At 41.4% G+C, this 15,385-nt stretch overlaps 1 protein-coding gene across 1 annotated transcript in view; it reads left to right on the forward strand.

Moving 5' to 3' along the window:
- shisa9a (shisa family member 9a) overlaps positions 1 to 15,385 on the forward strand; it is a 427,797-nt gene that overhangs the window by 5,767 nt on the left and 406,645 nt on the right. Inside the window, exon 2 of the mRNA XM_043712110.2 lies at positions 12,939 to 13,063. Within this exon, the coding sequence (XP_043568045.2) occupies positions 12,939 to 13,063 (125 nt within the window). The remainder of the gene's footprint in view (positions 1 to 12,938; positions 13,064 to 15,385) is intronic.

Below are 15,385 nucleotides of genomic sequence, written 5' to 3' on the forward strand. Positions count from 1 at the left end.
GATACATGGAGACCAATCTGCAGACTGTGGAGAGATACCACTTTGTAGTTTGCATTGGTTATATTAGACCTTTTGTGCAGGATAATCAAGTGTACAGAATATGTCATGGGCAGAACTACGTTTTGTTGCTACTTTGTGAATTCTTTAAGACTCCTGATGACTTATCCAAGAAGCTTATAACAAAAGCAGTCACAATCAGTATTAAACACCATAAAATCCCTACAGTGTAGGGGCCACACAGACACAGGGAGAACATGCAACCTCCACTCAGACAGTTGCCCAAGGCGGGAATTGAACCTGGGTCCCTGGTACTATGAGGTAGCAGTGCTGGCCACCATACCATTGCTGGAGTGTGTTCTTTTTTTTAGATCCTTGATATTCTATGTCAATCAAATATTTCAGGAATATTTTGCAGGAATCGCCAAATAAAAAACCTGTTAAGGCAAACAATTTTGAACTGATAATTTTTCTGTTATGGTCCAAATTGTTAATCATCTGGTTCAGCTTGCATCATCTACAAGCTTAGTCTTTCATTCCTGCAGCCAGTTTGGCTGTTGCTGCTTTCGAAAATAAAATCTACATACAAAGTTCCTTGCTGGGAATTGTATGGTGGGGTGGTTCCTTGTCCACACATGAAAATACATCCCCAATGAAAGACTTAAACCTCATTATGTGAGAATATGTGAGCTACTTCTTTCAAATAGATGAAAGCAAAACTATTTAAACAATTACTAGCCTATATATATGTTTTGAGTTTGCCCACAAACTGCCTTTAGGGTGCAGCAAACCACCTTTAATTGCTTAACTGTCCCACTAAAGGACAATATTCTCTCACAATCATGAGCAAATTTGAGGTCACTGTCAACATCTGTAAAATCAATTGCATGTTCCAGATTCTGTTCGTTAAAACCTTATGCTGATCGTTCAGATGAATTTATCTCCTTGAAGTTCCCTCAGCACATTGTGTTCTGATCAAATCTTTCTCTTTACTGGAGTATTGTCTGTCCATCGTGCAATATTTTGGTTGTCTTCCAGCAGATGTGTCTGGAAATGTTCCGAATTTGATAGGATAGATGCTGTAACCAGAGTCAGTCCTCTCAAAAGATGGAATCAACAGAATACAGAATTATTAACTAATTTTGGGAGAAGCATGTTTTCTATTCCTCCAAAGATGCTGGAATCTGACTAATGCAAATCACCTCCTTTTCCAGCAGATAAACACTCCAAAACCTTGAACCAAATCATACTGCACAAACATGGCAGTTTGGACAGCAGTCTGTGGAATCTCCCCCACTGTTGATGTATTCAATTTCTCTAGCCGAGCTCTTTCTTTTCTCACTTCCCTTCAAAACAGAATAGAATGTTTTCTAACAGCTGCTACAGAAAAGGATTTTCCACTGTGTTTTAGTGTTGACCTGGGAGCTTATCATGGTCTTAGAAATCTCCAACTATACTTGTAATGTATCTACCTGAGATGGAGCTCCGTGGATTTATATAGCAAGGCACTTCAGCAGAGCAGCTCTTGCATATGTTTAGATTAGATTAGATTACATTACAGTGGAAACAGGCCCTTTGGCCCAACAAGTCCACACTGACCCGCCAAAGCGTAACCCACCCATACCCCTACCCCTACATTTACCCCTTACCTAACACTACGGGCAATTTAGCATGGCCAATTCGCCTGACTTGCACAACTTTGGACTGTGGAAGGAAACCGGAGCACCCGGAGGAAACCCACGCAGGCACAGGGGGAATGTGCAAACTCCACACAGTCAGTCGCCTGAGGTGGGAATTGAACCCGGGTCTCTGGCGCTGTGAGGCAGCAGTGCTAACCACTGTGCCACCATGCCCGTGTTCTTTCCTGTATTTTTTTTTCTTGAGAGTAAGAGCTCTCAAAGAACCGTATAGCACAGGACCAGGCCCTTCAGTCCACCAAGTTGCTGCCAAGACATGATGTCTTTCTAAACTAAAAAGCCTTTTGCCTTTACACAGTCTGTATCCCTCTGTAACTGCCTATTCATGTATCTGTCAAGAAACCTCATTAACATTGTTCTTGTATCTACTCCTACCACATCCACTGGTAGCAGATTCCACTCACCTACCATCCTTTATGTAAAAAAACTTGCCTCTTATGTCTCCTTTATACTTTACCCCTTTTACTTTAAACCTATGTTCCTTATTAATTGAAATTCCTGTCCTGGGAGAAAAGAATCCAACCGTCCATTCTATTCATGCCTCTCATAATTTTTAAACTTCTATCAGGATGCCTCCTCAGCCTCTGACGTTCAAGTGAAAACAAACCATATTTGTCCAAGCTGTCCTCATAGCTAATACCCTCCAAACCAGGCAACATCCTGGTAAACCTTTTCTGTACCTTTTCCAAAGCCTCCACATCTTTTTGGTAGTGTGATGACCTGTGTAGTATTCCATATGTGGCCTAACTAAAATGCTATACAGTGCAACATGAATTGCCAATACTCTGTGCCCTGACTGATGAAGGCCAGCATGCCATATGTCTTCTTGACCACCTCTTTTGTTCATCCACTTGTGTTGCCACTCTCAGGGAACTGTGAACCTTTACACTTAGATCCCTCTGTTAATGCTTCAAGGGTTCTACCATATACTGTGTACTTTCCTCCTACATTAGATCTTCCACAGTGCATCACCTTGTATTTGTCCAGATTAAACTCCATCTGCCATTTGTCCGCCCATGTCTCCAGCCTATCTATATCCTCCAGTATCCTCTGACACTCCTCCTCATTATTCGTAGCTCCCACCGATCTTTGTGTCATTCACAAGTTTACTAATCAGATCACCTACATTCCCCTCCATATCATTTAAATATATTACAAGCAACAGGTGTCCCAGCATTGATCAAGCCAATTCTGAATCCATTTTAGCAACTCGCTGCAAATCCCATGTTACTTCATCTACTCTATAAGCTTCCATGAGGGACTGTGAAAGACCTTGCTAAAGTCCATTTAGACAATATCCTCCACCCTGCCCTCATCAATCATCTTTGTCACTTGCTCAAAATGTTCAGTTAAAATTTGTGAGACACGATCTTCACCACACAAAGCCATGCTGTCTATCACTAATAAGTCCATATTTTTCCAAATGTGAGTAAGAATCTTCTCCAATAATTTCCCTACCACTGACATAAGGGTCACCAGCCTATAATTTCCCAAATTATCCTGGTTACCCTTCTTAAACAAAGGAGCAATATTTGACACTTCCTGTAAAAATGGACAATTCAACATTTTCCTTCATTATCCTCCATTGGCCACATATTGTCCACTTATTTGTCTTTTTGTAACCTTCTTGTGTCCTCTTCTCAAATTACTGCCCCACCTAATGTTGGATCTTCAGCAAATTGGGCAACCATACCTTCTGTCCCTTAATCTAATAAATCAACACTTGAGGTCTCAGCATCAGTCCCTGGAGAACACTAATAATTACATTTTGTGAACCTGCAAAAGACCCTTTTACCTCTACTTTCTACTTTCTGTTAGTGAGCCAATCTTCTATCCATGTTAATATGCAACCCACACATTTATTTTCCACAGTAACCTTTGATGTGGCACTTTATAAATGCCTTCTGAAAGTCTCAGTACTTAACGAGTTTTGAGAAGAATTGTAGCTCAGATTGAAGTTGTGGATGTAGGTTTGCTTAAACCCACACCCAGTCTAAGTACTGTACATCCACTGATTCCTCTTTATCCATGGCACATCAAAGTACTCCAATAGGTTGCTCAAACGTGATTTCCTTTCCACAAAATCATGTTGACTCTGCCTGATTACTTTGAAGTTATCTAAGTGCTGGAATGTCTTTAACAGTAGCATCTAACATTTTCCCTTTGTCAGATGTTGAGGTAACCAGCCTGTAGTTTCCTGCTTTCAGTCTTTCTCTCCCTTCTTGAATAAAGTTAAAACTCACACAACACCAGGTTATATTTCAACAGGTTTATTTGGAAGTACAAGCTTTCGGAGCGCTGCTCCTTCATCAGGTAGCTAGTTATTCCTTTTTGAATAGAGGAATTACAGTCACTATCTTCTAGTCTAATGAAACTGGTCCACGAATCAAGGGAAGTTTCACTAGTTATACTTTTCATTATGAAGTTTTCATGTCTCAGATGATGCTTTTCAATCTATTTGGTGCTGTTCCATAGCTCTCTTTCGAGCAATTGAAAGATAACAATATATTAGGCTCCTCCTTTTTAAAACACATAAGTGTGTTAATCTGAATCAGATTATCATTCATATCTAAATAAATAGTAGTTATAAACCCTTCAAACGCCCTTGCCTAATTTGGCAATTTTGCTTCATAACGTAATGACAGTTATTGTATGCAGAAAATTTAATATTTTTTTCCAGAACTTCAAAACTGCTTGGCCTCTTGCTGACACTGATTGCATTTATTCCCCTGCAATTCTTTCTTGGTTTCTTTAGTTTTCCACAATTTTCAGTTGATTGTTTCACCACCTTATTTTGTTAGGAGCATATTTGAATAAATTCCAATATCAGATGTTATAAAACACTAACAGACTGTCATTACAATGTTACCATTTTGCACCAGTTTAGTATGTTTTCTCTGAAACTAATTCCTACAGGACAACACCTGATCCCCTCAATTTATGTTTGACTCTTTTTCACTCCTGGTCATTTTTTACACAACACATATAACTTTGTCAAACTGTGATAACCCTAACCTACAACAGACACTGCAGGGAAGCATCTCCTGATTGAGGTCAGGCTTGAGTGTGACATCTCCCACTCCATCATCGATTGTCACAGGTGAGGGTGTCGGAAGATTGGAGGTTGGCTAACCTGGTGCCACTGTTTAAGAAGGTTGATAAGGACCAGCCAGGGAACTATAGACCAGTGAGCCTCTCATTGATGGAGGGCAAATTGTTGGAGGGAATCCTGAGGGACAGGATTTATATGTATTTGGAAAGGAAAGGACTGATTAGGGATAGTCAGCATCGCTTTGTGCGTGGGAAATCATGTTTCACGAACTTGATTGAGTTTTTTGAAGAAGTAACAAAGATGATTGATGAAGACAGAGTGGCAGAAACAATCTATATGGACTTCAGCAAGGTGTTCGACAAGGTTCCCCATGGTGACTAGTTAGCAAGGTTAGATGTCATGGAATACAGGGAGAACTAGCCATTTGGATACAGAACTGGCTGGAAGATAGAAGACAGAGAGTTCTGGTGGGGGAGGGTTGCATTTCAGACTGGAGGTCTGTGTACCACAAGGATTGGTGCTAGCTCCACTGCTTTTTGTCATTTATATAAATAACTTGGATGTGAACATAGGAGGTATAGTGTACAGTAAAGAAAGTTATCTCATAGTACAATAGAATCTTGATCAGATGGACCAATGGCCTGAGAGTGGCAGATTGAGTTTAATTTAGATAAATGTGAAGTGCTGCATTTTGGAAAAGCAAATCAGGGGAGGACTTATACACTTAATGGTAAGGTCTTGGGGAGTTTTGCTGAACAAAGAGACTTTGGAGTCTAGGTTCATAGCTCCTTGAAAGTAGACTCGCAGGTAGATAGGATAGTGAAGAAGACATTTGGTATGCTTTCCTTACTGGTCAGAGCATTGCTTACAGGAGTTGGGAGGTCATGTTGCGGCTGTACAGGACATTGGTTGGGCCACGTTTGGAATATTGTGTGCAATTCTGGTGTCCCTCGTATCAAAAAGACGTTTTGAAACTTGAAAGGGTTCAGAAAAATTTGCAATGATGTTGTCAGAGTTGGAGGATTTGAGCTATAGGGAGAGATTGAATAGGCTGTGGCTGTTTTCCCTGCAGTGTTGGAGGCTGAAGGGTGACCTTATAGAGGTTTATAAAATCATGAGGGCATGGATAGGGTGAATAGACAAGGTCTTTTCCCTGGGGTGGGGGAGTCCAGAACTAGAGGGCATAGGTTTAAGGTAAGAGGCAAAGATATAAAAGGGACCGATGGGGTAACATTTTTACAGAGAGGGTGGTGCGTGTATGGAATGAGGAAGTGGTGGTGGCTGGTACAAGTTACAACATTTAAAAGACATCTGGTTGGATATATGATTAGGAAGGGTTTAGAGAAATATGGGCCAAGTGCTGTCAAATGGGACTAGATTAGATAAGATATCTGGTTGGCATGGAGGAAGGGTCTATTTCTGTGCTGTACATTGCTATGACTCCATGACACATCAGTGTACTGACATGCATGCTTTAAGGTTTATAATTGAAGATGGATCACTGAGACAAGAAACTGCCTGCAGATTTGGGTAACGGAAACCATTTTGTCCACTGTCTCCATGTTACAAATTTTGATCAGGTTTCGGATAGTCTCCAGCTGAGTCTGACCATCTCAGCCCATCCATAATGTCCAATGCCTCACCCTATATTACAATCCATGGTACAAACAATTGTAGCTCAACGCAAGCTGGTAGAACAACACTGCGTGGGATGGCATGGTGTCTCAGTGGTATGCACTCCTCACAGCACCAGGAACCCACATTCAATTCCACCCTTGGGCGACTGTCTAAGTGGAGTTTGCACATTCTCCCCATGTCTGTGTGGGTTTCCTCTGGGTGCTCTGGTTCCCTCTCACAGTCCAAAGATATGTAGGTTAGGCAGACTGGCCATGCTAAATCACCCATAGTGTCCAGGAATGTGCAGGCTAGCTGGGTTAGCCATGGGAAATGCAGGGTTACAAGGATAGGGTAGGGCAGTGAATCTGGGTGGGATGCTTTTCGGAAGGTCAGTGTGGACTCGATGGGCTGAATGGCGTGCTTCCACACTGAAGAGTATTCTATGATCTAGATATCTTACAGTCGTTAGGACTCAATATTGATTTTAATGATCTCAGATCTTCCTCACTGCATCTTCAGGTCCAGTTATGTATGGGTTGCTCCCAGCACAGCCAAGCCATTTTCCAGTCTTCTCATTTCCAACCAGCACCCATTCAGCATTTATCCCTCTCCTGGCTTGTCATCAACAGTCCCTTTTCTGCTTCTCCCTTTTCTCTCTTTCTCTCTCTCTCTGGGCATTGGCCCCATCTCTTCAGGCCACTCCAACTATCTATGGCCCTCAGCCTAAAAACCATTTCCCAGCTGCTTTCAGTTCTGACGCACCAATAACACTGTTACGCTCCGCCAATACCGTCAGACCTGCTGTGTTTTTCCAGCAATTTCTATTTTGGCATGAACAATTGTTACAGCTTTGTGATTTGTCTTTTACTTATGTTCCCAATGGCCTTGAATTTTTAAGCTCTTTTGTTTCACAGTAATTAAATCTATTATAGAGGAATAGTTAGGAATGGAGTCACTTCATCTTGTCAGCACAATTTGTCTTTACCAATAACACAAAGTAATGAACAGGCCATCTTTCCCAATGTAGAACAAAATATATTTGCTGAAAGCTTGCTTTCCATTTAAAACTCAACTTTGTCTCTGCTTTTACAAGTTTTTGCATTTAAAAGTGGAAAACCAGCACATACCAACAAATGACTGCTTCAAAACCTGATTGATGAATCTGCCAACTCAGTGCTTTTTAGTTATTTAACAATTGTGGAGATAAATTAACACATTTTACATTGTTTACAGTCCATGATAAAACAAATTCAAAGCCTAAAAAACTTAACGTTTTAATCACCTTTTTGGGTTTGTGTGAATACAACTGCTTTAAAATTAAAAGGAAATTAAAATTGCAAGAACTACTGTGTAATGAAAATGGGGACTTATCCCTATGTAATCGCAACATTGTACCAGGAGAGATTTGGAATAAAAGGAAAATATTGTGCTGCTGGGACTCCAAAGTAAAACAGAAAGTGCTGGAGAAACCTGGTTGGTCGAGCAGCATCTGTGCAGAGAGAGAAACAGAGTTTCAGGTTTGGTATGACTCTTGCTGAGAGTTAGGCTGAGAGCCAAGAGTTAGGTTACAGTCAAGGTACATTCCAACCAGGAGGAGATGTAGAATAAGTGTAGAGCAGAAAAGTTAAGGGATAAGTTGAAGTCATGAAAAAGGCTGTATGACTGATGTCAAGTTGATAATACAAGTGTAAACCAGACTAGCTATAGAAATCGAGAGGCAAAGAGAGACTATGAAAAGAGACTGGAATTTAGCATAAAGGAGAAAACAAAACTTTCACCTGAGGAGAAGGTTTGTCTAATGACCAAAACATGAATCTACACACAGAGGCAGAGTGTGAGGCTGGTGTATCTGTACTTACCATGCCAGAAGATGCTGCCAAAGTCATCAGGACGTTCATTGAGATACAGGATAGGCTAAAAAACAATAAAGAGGAAGTTTAGAAATACTGGCCCATAGTTGATAAGTCATCAGGACCTGATCAATAATGCACACGAATGGTGCTGGGAAATAAGGGTGAGAATTGCGAACTGCAGACATATTGACCTCAATCTTCCAAATCTTCTTTGATACAGAGGTGGTACCAGAGAATTGGAGAATTGCAAATGCTATGCTATTGTTCAAAGTAAAGGTGTAAAGTTAAACCTAGCAACACAAGCTTGGTCAGTTTAACCTTGGTGGTTGGGCAGCTCTTAGAAATGATAATCTGGAACAAAAGTAACAGATGCTGTGGTTTAGGGATGTTTGCATACAAACTGCTGAAGGGGTTAATAAAGCAGACAGAGCCCTGGGCTTTATAAACAGAACATAAGAGCTAGGAGAGGGAGGAGGCCATTCAGCCCATCTCACCTGCTCCAATGTTGAATACGATCATGGATGACCTCATTCCGGCCTCAACACCACTTTCCTGCCCATTTTCCCTAAACCTTCAACTGTTACTAATTTAAAATCAGTCTCTCTTCCTTAAATGTCCTAACATCCACCTCACTTTAAGACAGTGAATTCCACAGATTCTTGACCCTTTGAGAGAAGTAATTCTTCCTCATCTCTGTTTTATCCTAAAACAATGAGCGTTCATTCTAGACTTCACCACCTAAGGAAACATGTTTTATACGTCTACTTTGTCACTCTCCTTCAGGGGCAGCACGGTGGCACAGTGGTTAGCACTGCTGCCTCACAGCGCCAGAGACCCGGTTCAATTCCCGCCTCAGGCAACTGTCTGTGTGGAGTTTTTCACATTCTCCCTGTGACTGTGTGGGTTTCCTCCGGGTGCTCTGGTTTCCTCCCACAGTCCAAATATGTGGAGGTTAGGTGAATTGGCCATGCTAAATTGCCCGTAGTGTTCGGTGAAGGGGTAAATGTTGGGGAATGGGTCTGGGTGGGTTGCTCTTCGGAGGGTCAGTGTGGACTTGTTGGGCCGAAGGGCGTGTTTCCACATTGTAAATAATCTAATCTCATATAAGCCAATTAGATCTCCTCCCATTCTTCTAAATGTAAGGGGATATCGGCCTAAACTGCTCAATCTCTCATCACTGGAATCAATCTGGTGAACCTCCTCGGAACTTCACTTCAATTGCATCCCTCCTCAAGTAAGTCCTGTACACATACTCCAGATGAAGAGGGATAGTGTACAGGAGCAAAGAGGTTATGGTGAACCTTTCTGAAATGCTCCTTCAGCCTCAACTAGAGTACTGTGTCTAAATCTGGACACCACACACTCAGTCAGATGCAATGGCTTTAGAAAAAAGTACAGAAAAGATTTACAGGAATCATTCCAGAGGTGGGAGACTTCATTCACAAGGACAGGCCGGTGTTGTTCTCCTGAGAGAAGAAGAAATTGAGAGGAGACGTAATAGAAGTTAGCGAGTTTTGAGAAGATTTGTAGTTCAGGTTGAGGTTCTGGATGTAGGTTAGCTCGCGGAGCTGGAAGGTTCATTTTCAGAGGTTCACTCGGAGGCTCACTGATGATGTTACCTAGTATGGTGACGAAATGTCTGAAAATGAACCTTCCGGCTCAGCGAGCAAACCTACACCCAGATGTAATAAAAGTGTTCAAAATCATAGAGTTAATAGGGAGAAACTGTTCCCTGTGCTGAAGGAGTTTTGGGTTCAGTTCTTTTGCCAGAGGTGAGAAGGATTTTTTTGTTTTAACACAGCAGGTGGTTAGGATCTAGAATGAGCTTTGAGAGGGTATTGGGGATAGATTCAATTTAAAAGGAATTGTCAAAGGGACTGTAGATTAAAAACAATGAGCACAATGGGAAACAGCAGAGAAATGGGAATATCTGCTCTGCTTTTACCAAATTGCTCTCTTATGTGTTGTAATAATTTATGAAAACATCCCTGAAATTCAATATTTAAAGTATCCTTTCACTGGGCAGATAGAGAATCCTGAAGTGTGATTCTCCAACACAGGAAAGGAATTGGTCACAGGTTCTCAATGTACAATCAATGTGCATGGATCTTTGGCCTCTTAAATTGTGCTTCTTCACAAGATTATCAAGCAGCCCCTGACCAATCCAATTCCAATTCCCTCCTAGTTACCCTCTCTCGCTAACCCTCACAATTTTACATATCTCATTCATGTCACCCCTCAGCCTTGTCTGTTCCAAGAAAACCAACCCCAGCTTCTCCAGTCTCTCCTCATAGCTACAATTCTCCAGGCCCCACAACATTCTGGTAAATTAGGGGCAGCGCGGTAGCTCAGTGGTTAGCACTACAATCTCACAGTGCCAGGAATCCGAATTCAATTCCCGCCTCGGACAACTGTCTGTGTACAGTTTGTACATTCTCCCTGTGTCTGCCTGAGTTTTCCCCATGTGCTACAGTTTCCTCCCACAATCCAAAGATGTGTGGGTTAGGTGAATTGGCCATACTAAATTGCCCATAGTCAGGGGTAAATATAGGGTCAGGGAATGGGTCTGAGTGGGTCACTCTTCAGAGGATCGGTATGGACTTGTTGGGCTGAAGGGCCTGTTTCCATACTGTAGGGAATCTAATCTAATCTAATCTAAATTTTCACTGCACTCTCTCCAGAGCAATTACGTCCTTCCTATAATGTAGTGATCAGAACACCACAAAATGCTGCAGCTGTGGCCTCACCAGTATCTTATCCAGTTTCATCATTACACCCCTACTGTATTCCACACCTCTGCCAATGAACTAGAGCATTCTATATGTTTTCTTTCCAACCTTATCTACCTGCACTGCTAGGGACTTGTGCACTTGCACACCAAGATCTCTCACTTCCTCTACCTCTCTCAGTATGTTCCCATTTATTGTGTGTTCCCTTTTACTATCTGACCTCTCTAAATGCATTACACTTGTCAGAGTTGAACTCCATCTGTTGCTTGCCTGCCTACTCCACCAACCCATCTCTATTGGCCAAACTATTCCTCATCTCATTCTGGCTTTTGCTGTCTGTCCTTCTCAAATCCATGAGCTTTTTGCCACTTCACCAACCGCAGCCTTGTAAAAACTGTGACTGTAGCACAGTTCCCTTCCTCCAAACCTGCTGCATAGAGAAACGTGCTGCATAGACCAGTGACCTCCTCTCTGTGAATATATTGTGGGTTTACTGCACAATCATGTAGATGGGTATGAATGTTCTACCCTGCTTTAAACAGCCAGTGAAAGACACGTTCAACGACACAGCTGGGGACATGGGAGAATGCCGTAGGAATGGTTATACTTTGAGCATATTTCAAAATTAAGAGAAGGTCTGATGTATGAGAACAGAGCTTTTGGGTGCTATGACATTCTGTTCCATTGTTTGGTTTAATCCATAACTGAAATGTGAGCATTGCTGACAAGGCCAGCATTTGCTGTCCATTCCTAATTACCCTGGTTGTGAATCATGTTCTTGAAAAGAGCTGAATGGTGTACTAGGATAGTGAAGATCTAACATCACATTTATACCAGGCTGGTTAAGGATGGCCAATTTCCTTTCCTGAAGGGCATTAGTAAATGTAAATTACCTTTTCTTAGCAATCTGGTATTCCAGATGAACTGAATTTACATTCACCAGCTGTAGAGAGATTTGGACCCATGTCTCTCTATCATCAATCCTAGTCTCCAGATTAGAATCAATAACATAACCATAATAGTTAGCCTCTTCTGGTGCCTCTTGAACTCTCTCCTCTTTATTGAAACTATCTTTTTCAGGGCAAAGTTTTGAATCGGGTAATATCCACCCATTACCACAACCCTTCATAAACTTGAATTGACCACATTTCAGATCTGTCATTACACTTGCACATATACAGCTTTGCTGGTGTTTGAGTGGTATCCTGAGATGCCTCAACCTTAATCACAGTGAAGTCACCGTTGACATCAATATTTTGTAGAGTCATGGATGGCATTAAATGAAGGCTCTGACATAAGCTGCCTGTGAACCTCCCATTGATTTGTGTAATACAGCATTGATAATTGCAACTGAGTTGAACATGAAGTGAATGAAGTCCTTACTGATTCATCTAGCCAGTGGCTTTATGCAGCAAAGTGTGTACGGCTATGTGGTGCAGTCTACAATCCCCATCTTCTGCACAATTCTTGCCACTCAGTAAAGTTTCATAGCCCCTTCATGTTGCTGCCAGATGTCCATAAAGAGCAAGATGAAGTTGCTCACTTGAGCAATCAAAGCATTGGCAATTTGCTATATTCATCGACACAGATTATCCATTGACTGCAAATTTGACTGTGCAAAACCTTGCAGCATACGGTATCACTCTTTTCTGATGGTTTTAAGCACGGTCCTCACCGTTTAAACCACCTGTGTTTAAATTGAGCAATTGTTTGCTTAAATTAAGAAAAAATAGTCATTAACCATTTCCATCTAATTAATTAGAAAGAAAACTGCACTGCATTTTACTCGCTGGGCATTTCAGGCAGAAACAGGTGTTCAGTCTGGAGCGTGCACTCATTAACAGTGAATTACTCAACAGCAGCTTCAATAACAAAATAAATTGCACTGCACTAGGGTCAGAAGTAAAGAAGTCACTGGTGGGTAATTTAACTACAGACCAACATGGGATATGAAAGGTTTTGGTCATTTCTGAAAGACTTCCTCTTTTTCCAGGGCTCTGACTGATGTTCTGAAACAGCAGGGTCAGTCTACCAGCAATCATGTTGAAAGAGATGGGAAGGTAGCAATTCACGTGCAACATGAAACCATGCAGCCAACAAGCTCCAGAAACACCTTTGGTAAGTTATCCAATTTGTCAGGCTTTGGAATTCAGTAAGCTTTGACAGTATTGTTTTCAGGTTTTCTTTGGTGATGACTTTCTGAAGTATATTGTTAAAAAAATCACCTTTATTCTTGAACTATTCTCACATTTCTAGAGATTTCTTGGATTGAAATGTAGCACCATTAGGAAATGGCATTCATTACTACTTCACTTGATTGTATGCTAAAGCTATCCGATCTGATTTCTAAAATGTTTGTGATTCATGTGGGGCAGATATAAGCTCTGTGAACTGAGTCCTCCAGTTTCTGATTATCTCGGCAGTCTCACCACTCTTTACAGTCTGAGTGAGTTACAATTCTGTTCAGATCAGATCCTGTCTCATGTTCCAGTTCGTGTGGGGGGGAGGGGGTAAGAGAAAGAGGTAGGTGCTGAAGACAGAACAGCGAGGAAAGAAAAGTCAGATTGATGATAATGTGAATCAGGTATGTTTAACCTAGTAGTTTCTAAAGGACATTTTGGTTAAAATTATATGGCTGACTCCTCGTGAATTAACACTTCCCTGTTAATGCAATGGTGACTTTTCTGTGTGAATATATAGTGAATCACAAAGTGCAGACAGGTAGTTGGTTCCCCATGTTTCCTTAGTGTGTTCTTCTGTATATCATTCCATGCTTGATGTACATCAGAAAGGAACATGTAATACACGAGAAACTAAAAAGAAAAGTATAATTTATTGAAAAACTGATCAAATCACTTTAGATACTTTCCTATTAACAAGTTAAGTGCCTTGTGTCTGAATTAAGCCATTAGACTATGTCTATTATCTCTGATTTTGCATACATACATTTTAATAGAGGCTGGTCCCCATAAGAGCAATCTAGAACTACCATTAAAATTTTCTTTTAACATAAATTGCTGTTCTGAGTTTTTTTGCCTTCCCTTTTGTGCAATTTGCAAGGATTAATGTAGCACTTTGGAGAGAGGGAAAACCAACTGGTCGTGAGGGAAAGCTGCTAAAGATCCTGTGTGCGAAGGCGCGGATATTTTGCTTTTGGCTTAACTGTGGCACAGGAAATCTTGGTATGCTTAGCTTTGTAAGTAAGGGTAAAAGCCACCTTCTATTGTTCAATTCCAAAATGATGCACCCAAGTACCCAGTGCTTGGCTGGTCTTCATTGAGTCTTCATGACAGCTCAGTCAACATCATAGGCGGGCTGAAATCCAGGAGATCACATTCTGAATGTGTCAGGTTAACTTAGACTGGGTTAAATGAAGGCTGTCATTTGAGAAGAGCAGAGGTGAGGAGCTATGGAGCTTGAAGACTGAACAAACCTGGCCTGTAAATTACTGAACATGGGAAATCAATTTTAGTTCATTTATCTTTGACTTTTTATCCAGACAGTATAGCTTTGTCTCTGACTGCCTGTGGGTGAGACTGTTGGGAGCACTTTTGCTGCCATCCACTGTACAAGGTTCTGATGAAGAGAATTGTTATCCTAATGGAGGAACTGGACTGGTTGGAGGAAAGACGATGATGCTAATATGTCCGTAATTACATTTTATTCATTTATGGTATATGGGCATCGCTGGCTGGGACAGCTTTTATTGCCCATCCCTAGTTGCCCTTGAGAAGATGGTGGTGATCTGCTTTCTTGAACTGCTGTGGTCTACGTGCTGTAGATAGACCAACAATGCTGTTAGGGATGGAATTCCAATAACACTAACATTTGACCTGGTAACACTGGAAAGTACAGCAACATAGTTCCAAGTTAGGATGGTGAGTGGGTTGAAGGGGCCCTTGCAGGTGGTGGTGTTCCCATGTATCTGTTGGCCTCATTCTGCTCGATGGTAGTGGTTGTGGATTTGGAAGGTGCTGTCTGAAGAGCCTAGGTGAATTTCTGCAGTGTACCTTGAAGATGTTACACACTGCTGCTATTGTGCATTGGTGGTTGAGAGAATGAATATTTGTGAATGTGGTCCTGGATGGTGTCAAGCATCTTGAGTGTTGTTGGAGTGGCATCCATCCAGCCAAGTGGGGAATGTTTCATCACACTCCTGTCCTATGCCTTGTGGATTATGGATAAGCTTTTGCTGCAGGATTTCTAGCCTCTGACCTGCTGTTGTAGCCACTGGATTTGTATGGCTACTCCTTTTCAGTTTCTAGTCAATGGAAAACCTCCAGGATGTTGAACAATACTGTGCAAAATATTTACAGGCTGAACAAATCCTATCAAAAGCTTTATTAAGGACTGTAGTGTTCTTTACCAAAGAGGTAACTGGGAATCTGTGCCAGTTATTGCCAGTTAACCACAGTTACTTGTGATTGAGACAATTATGAA

This window comes from Chiloscyllium plagiosum, unplaced genomic scaffold (genome assembly GCF_037043375.1).
Source record: "Chiloscyllium plagiosum isolate Xiang-an unplaced genomic scaffold, Cpla_swu_hap1 HiC_scaffold_20, whole genome shotgun sequence".
In the NCBI taxonomy this organism is placed as follows: Eukaryota; Metazoa; Chordata; class Chondrichthyes; order Orectolobiformes; family Hemiscylliidae; genus Chiloscyllium; species Chiloscyllium plagiosum.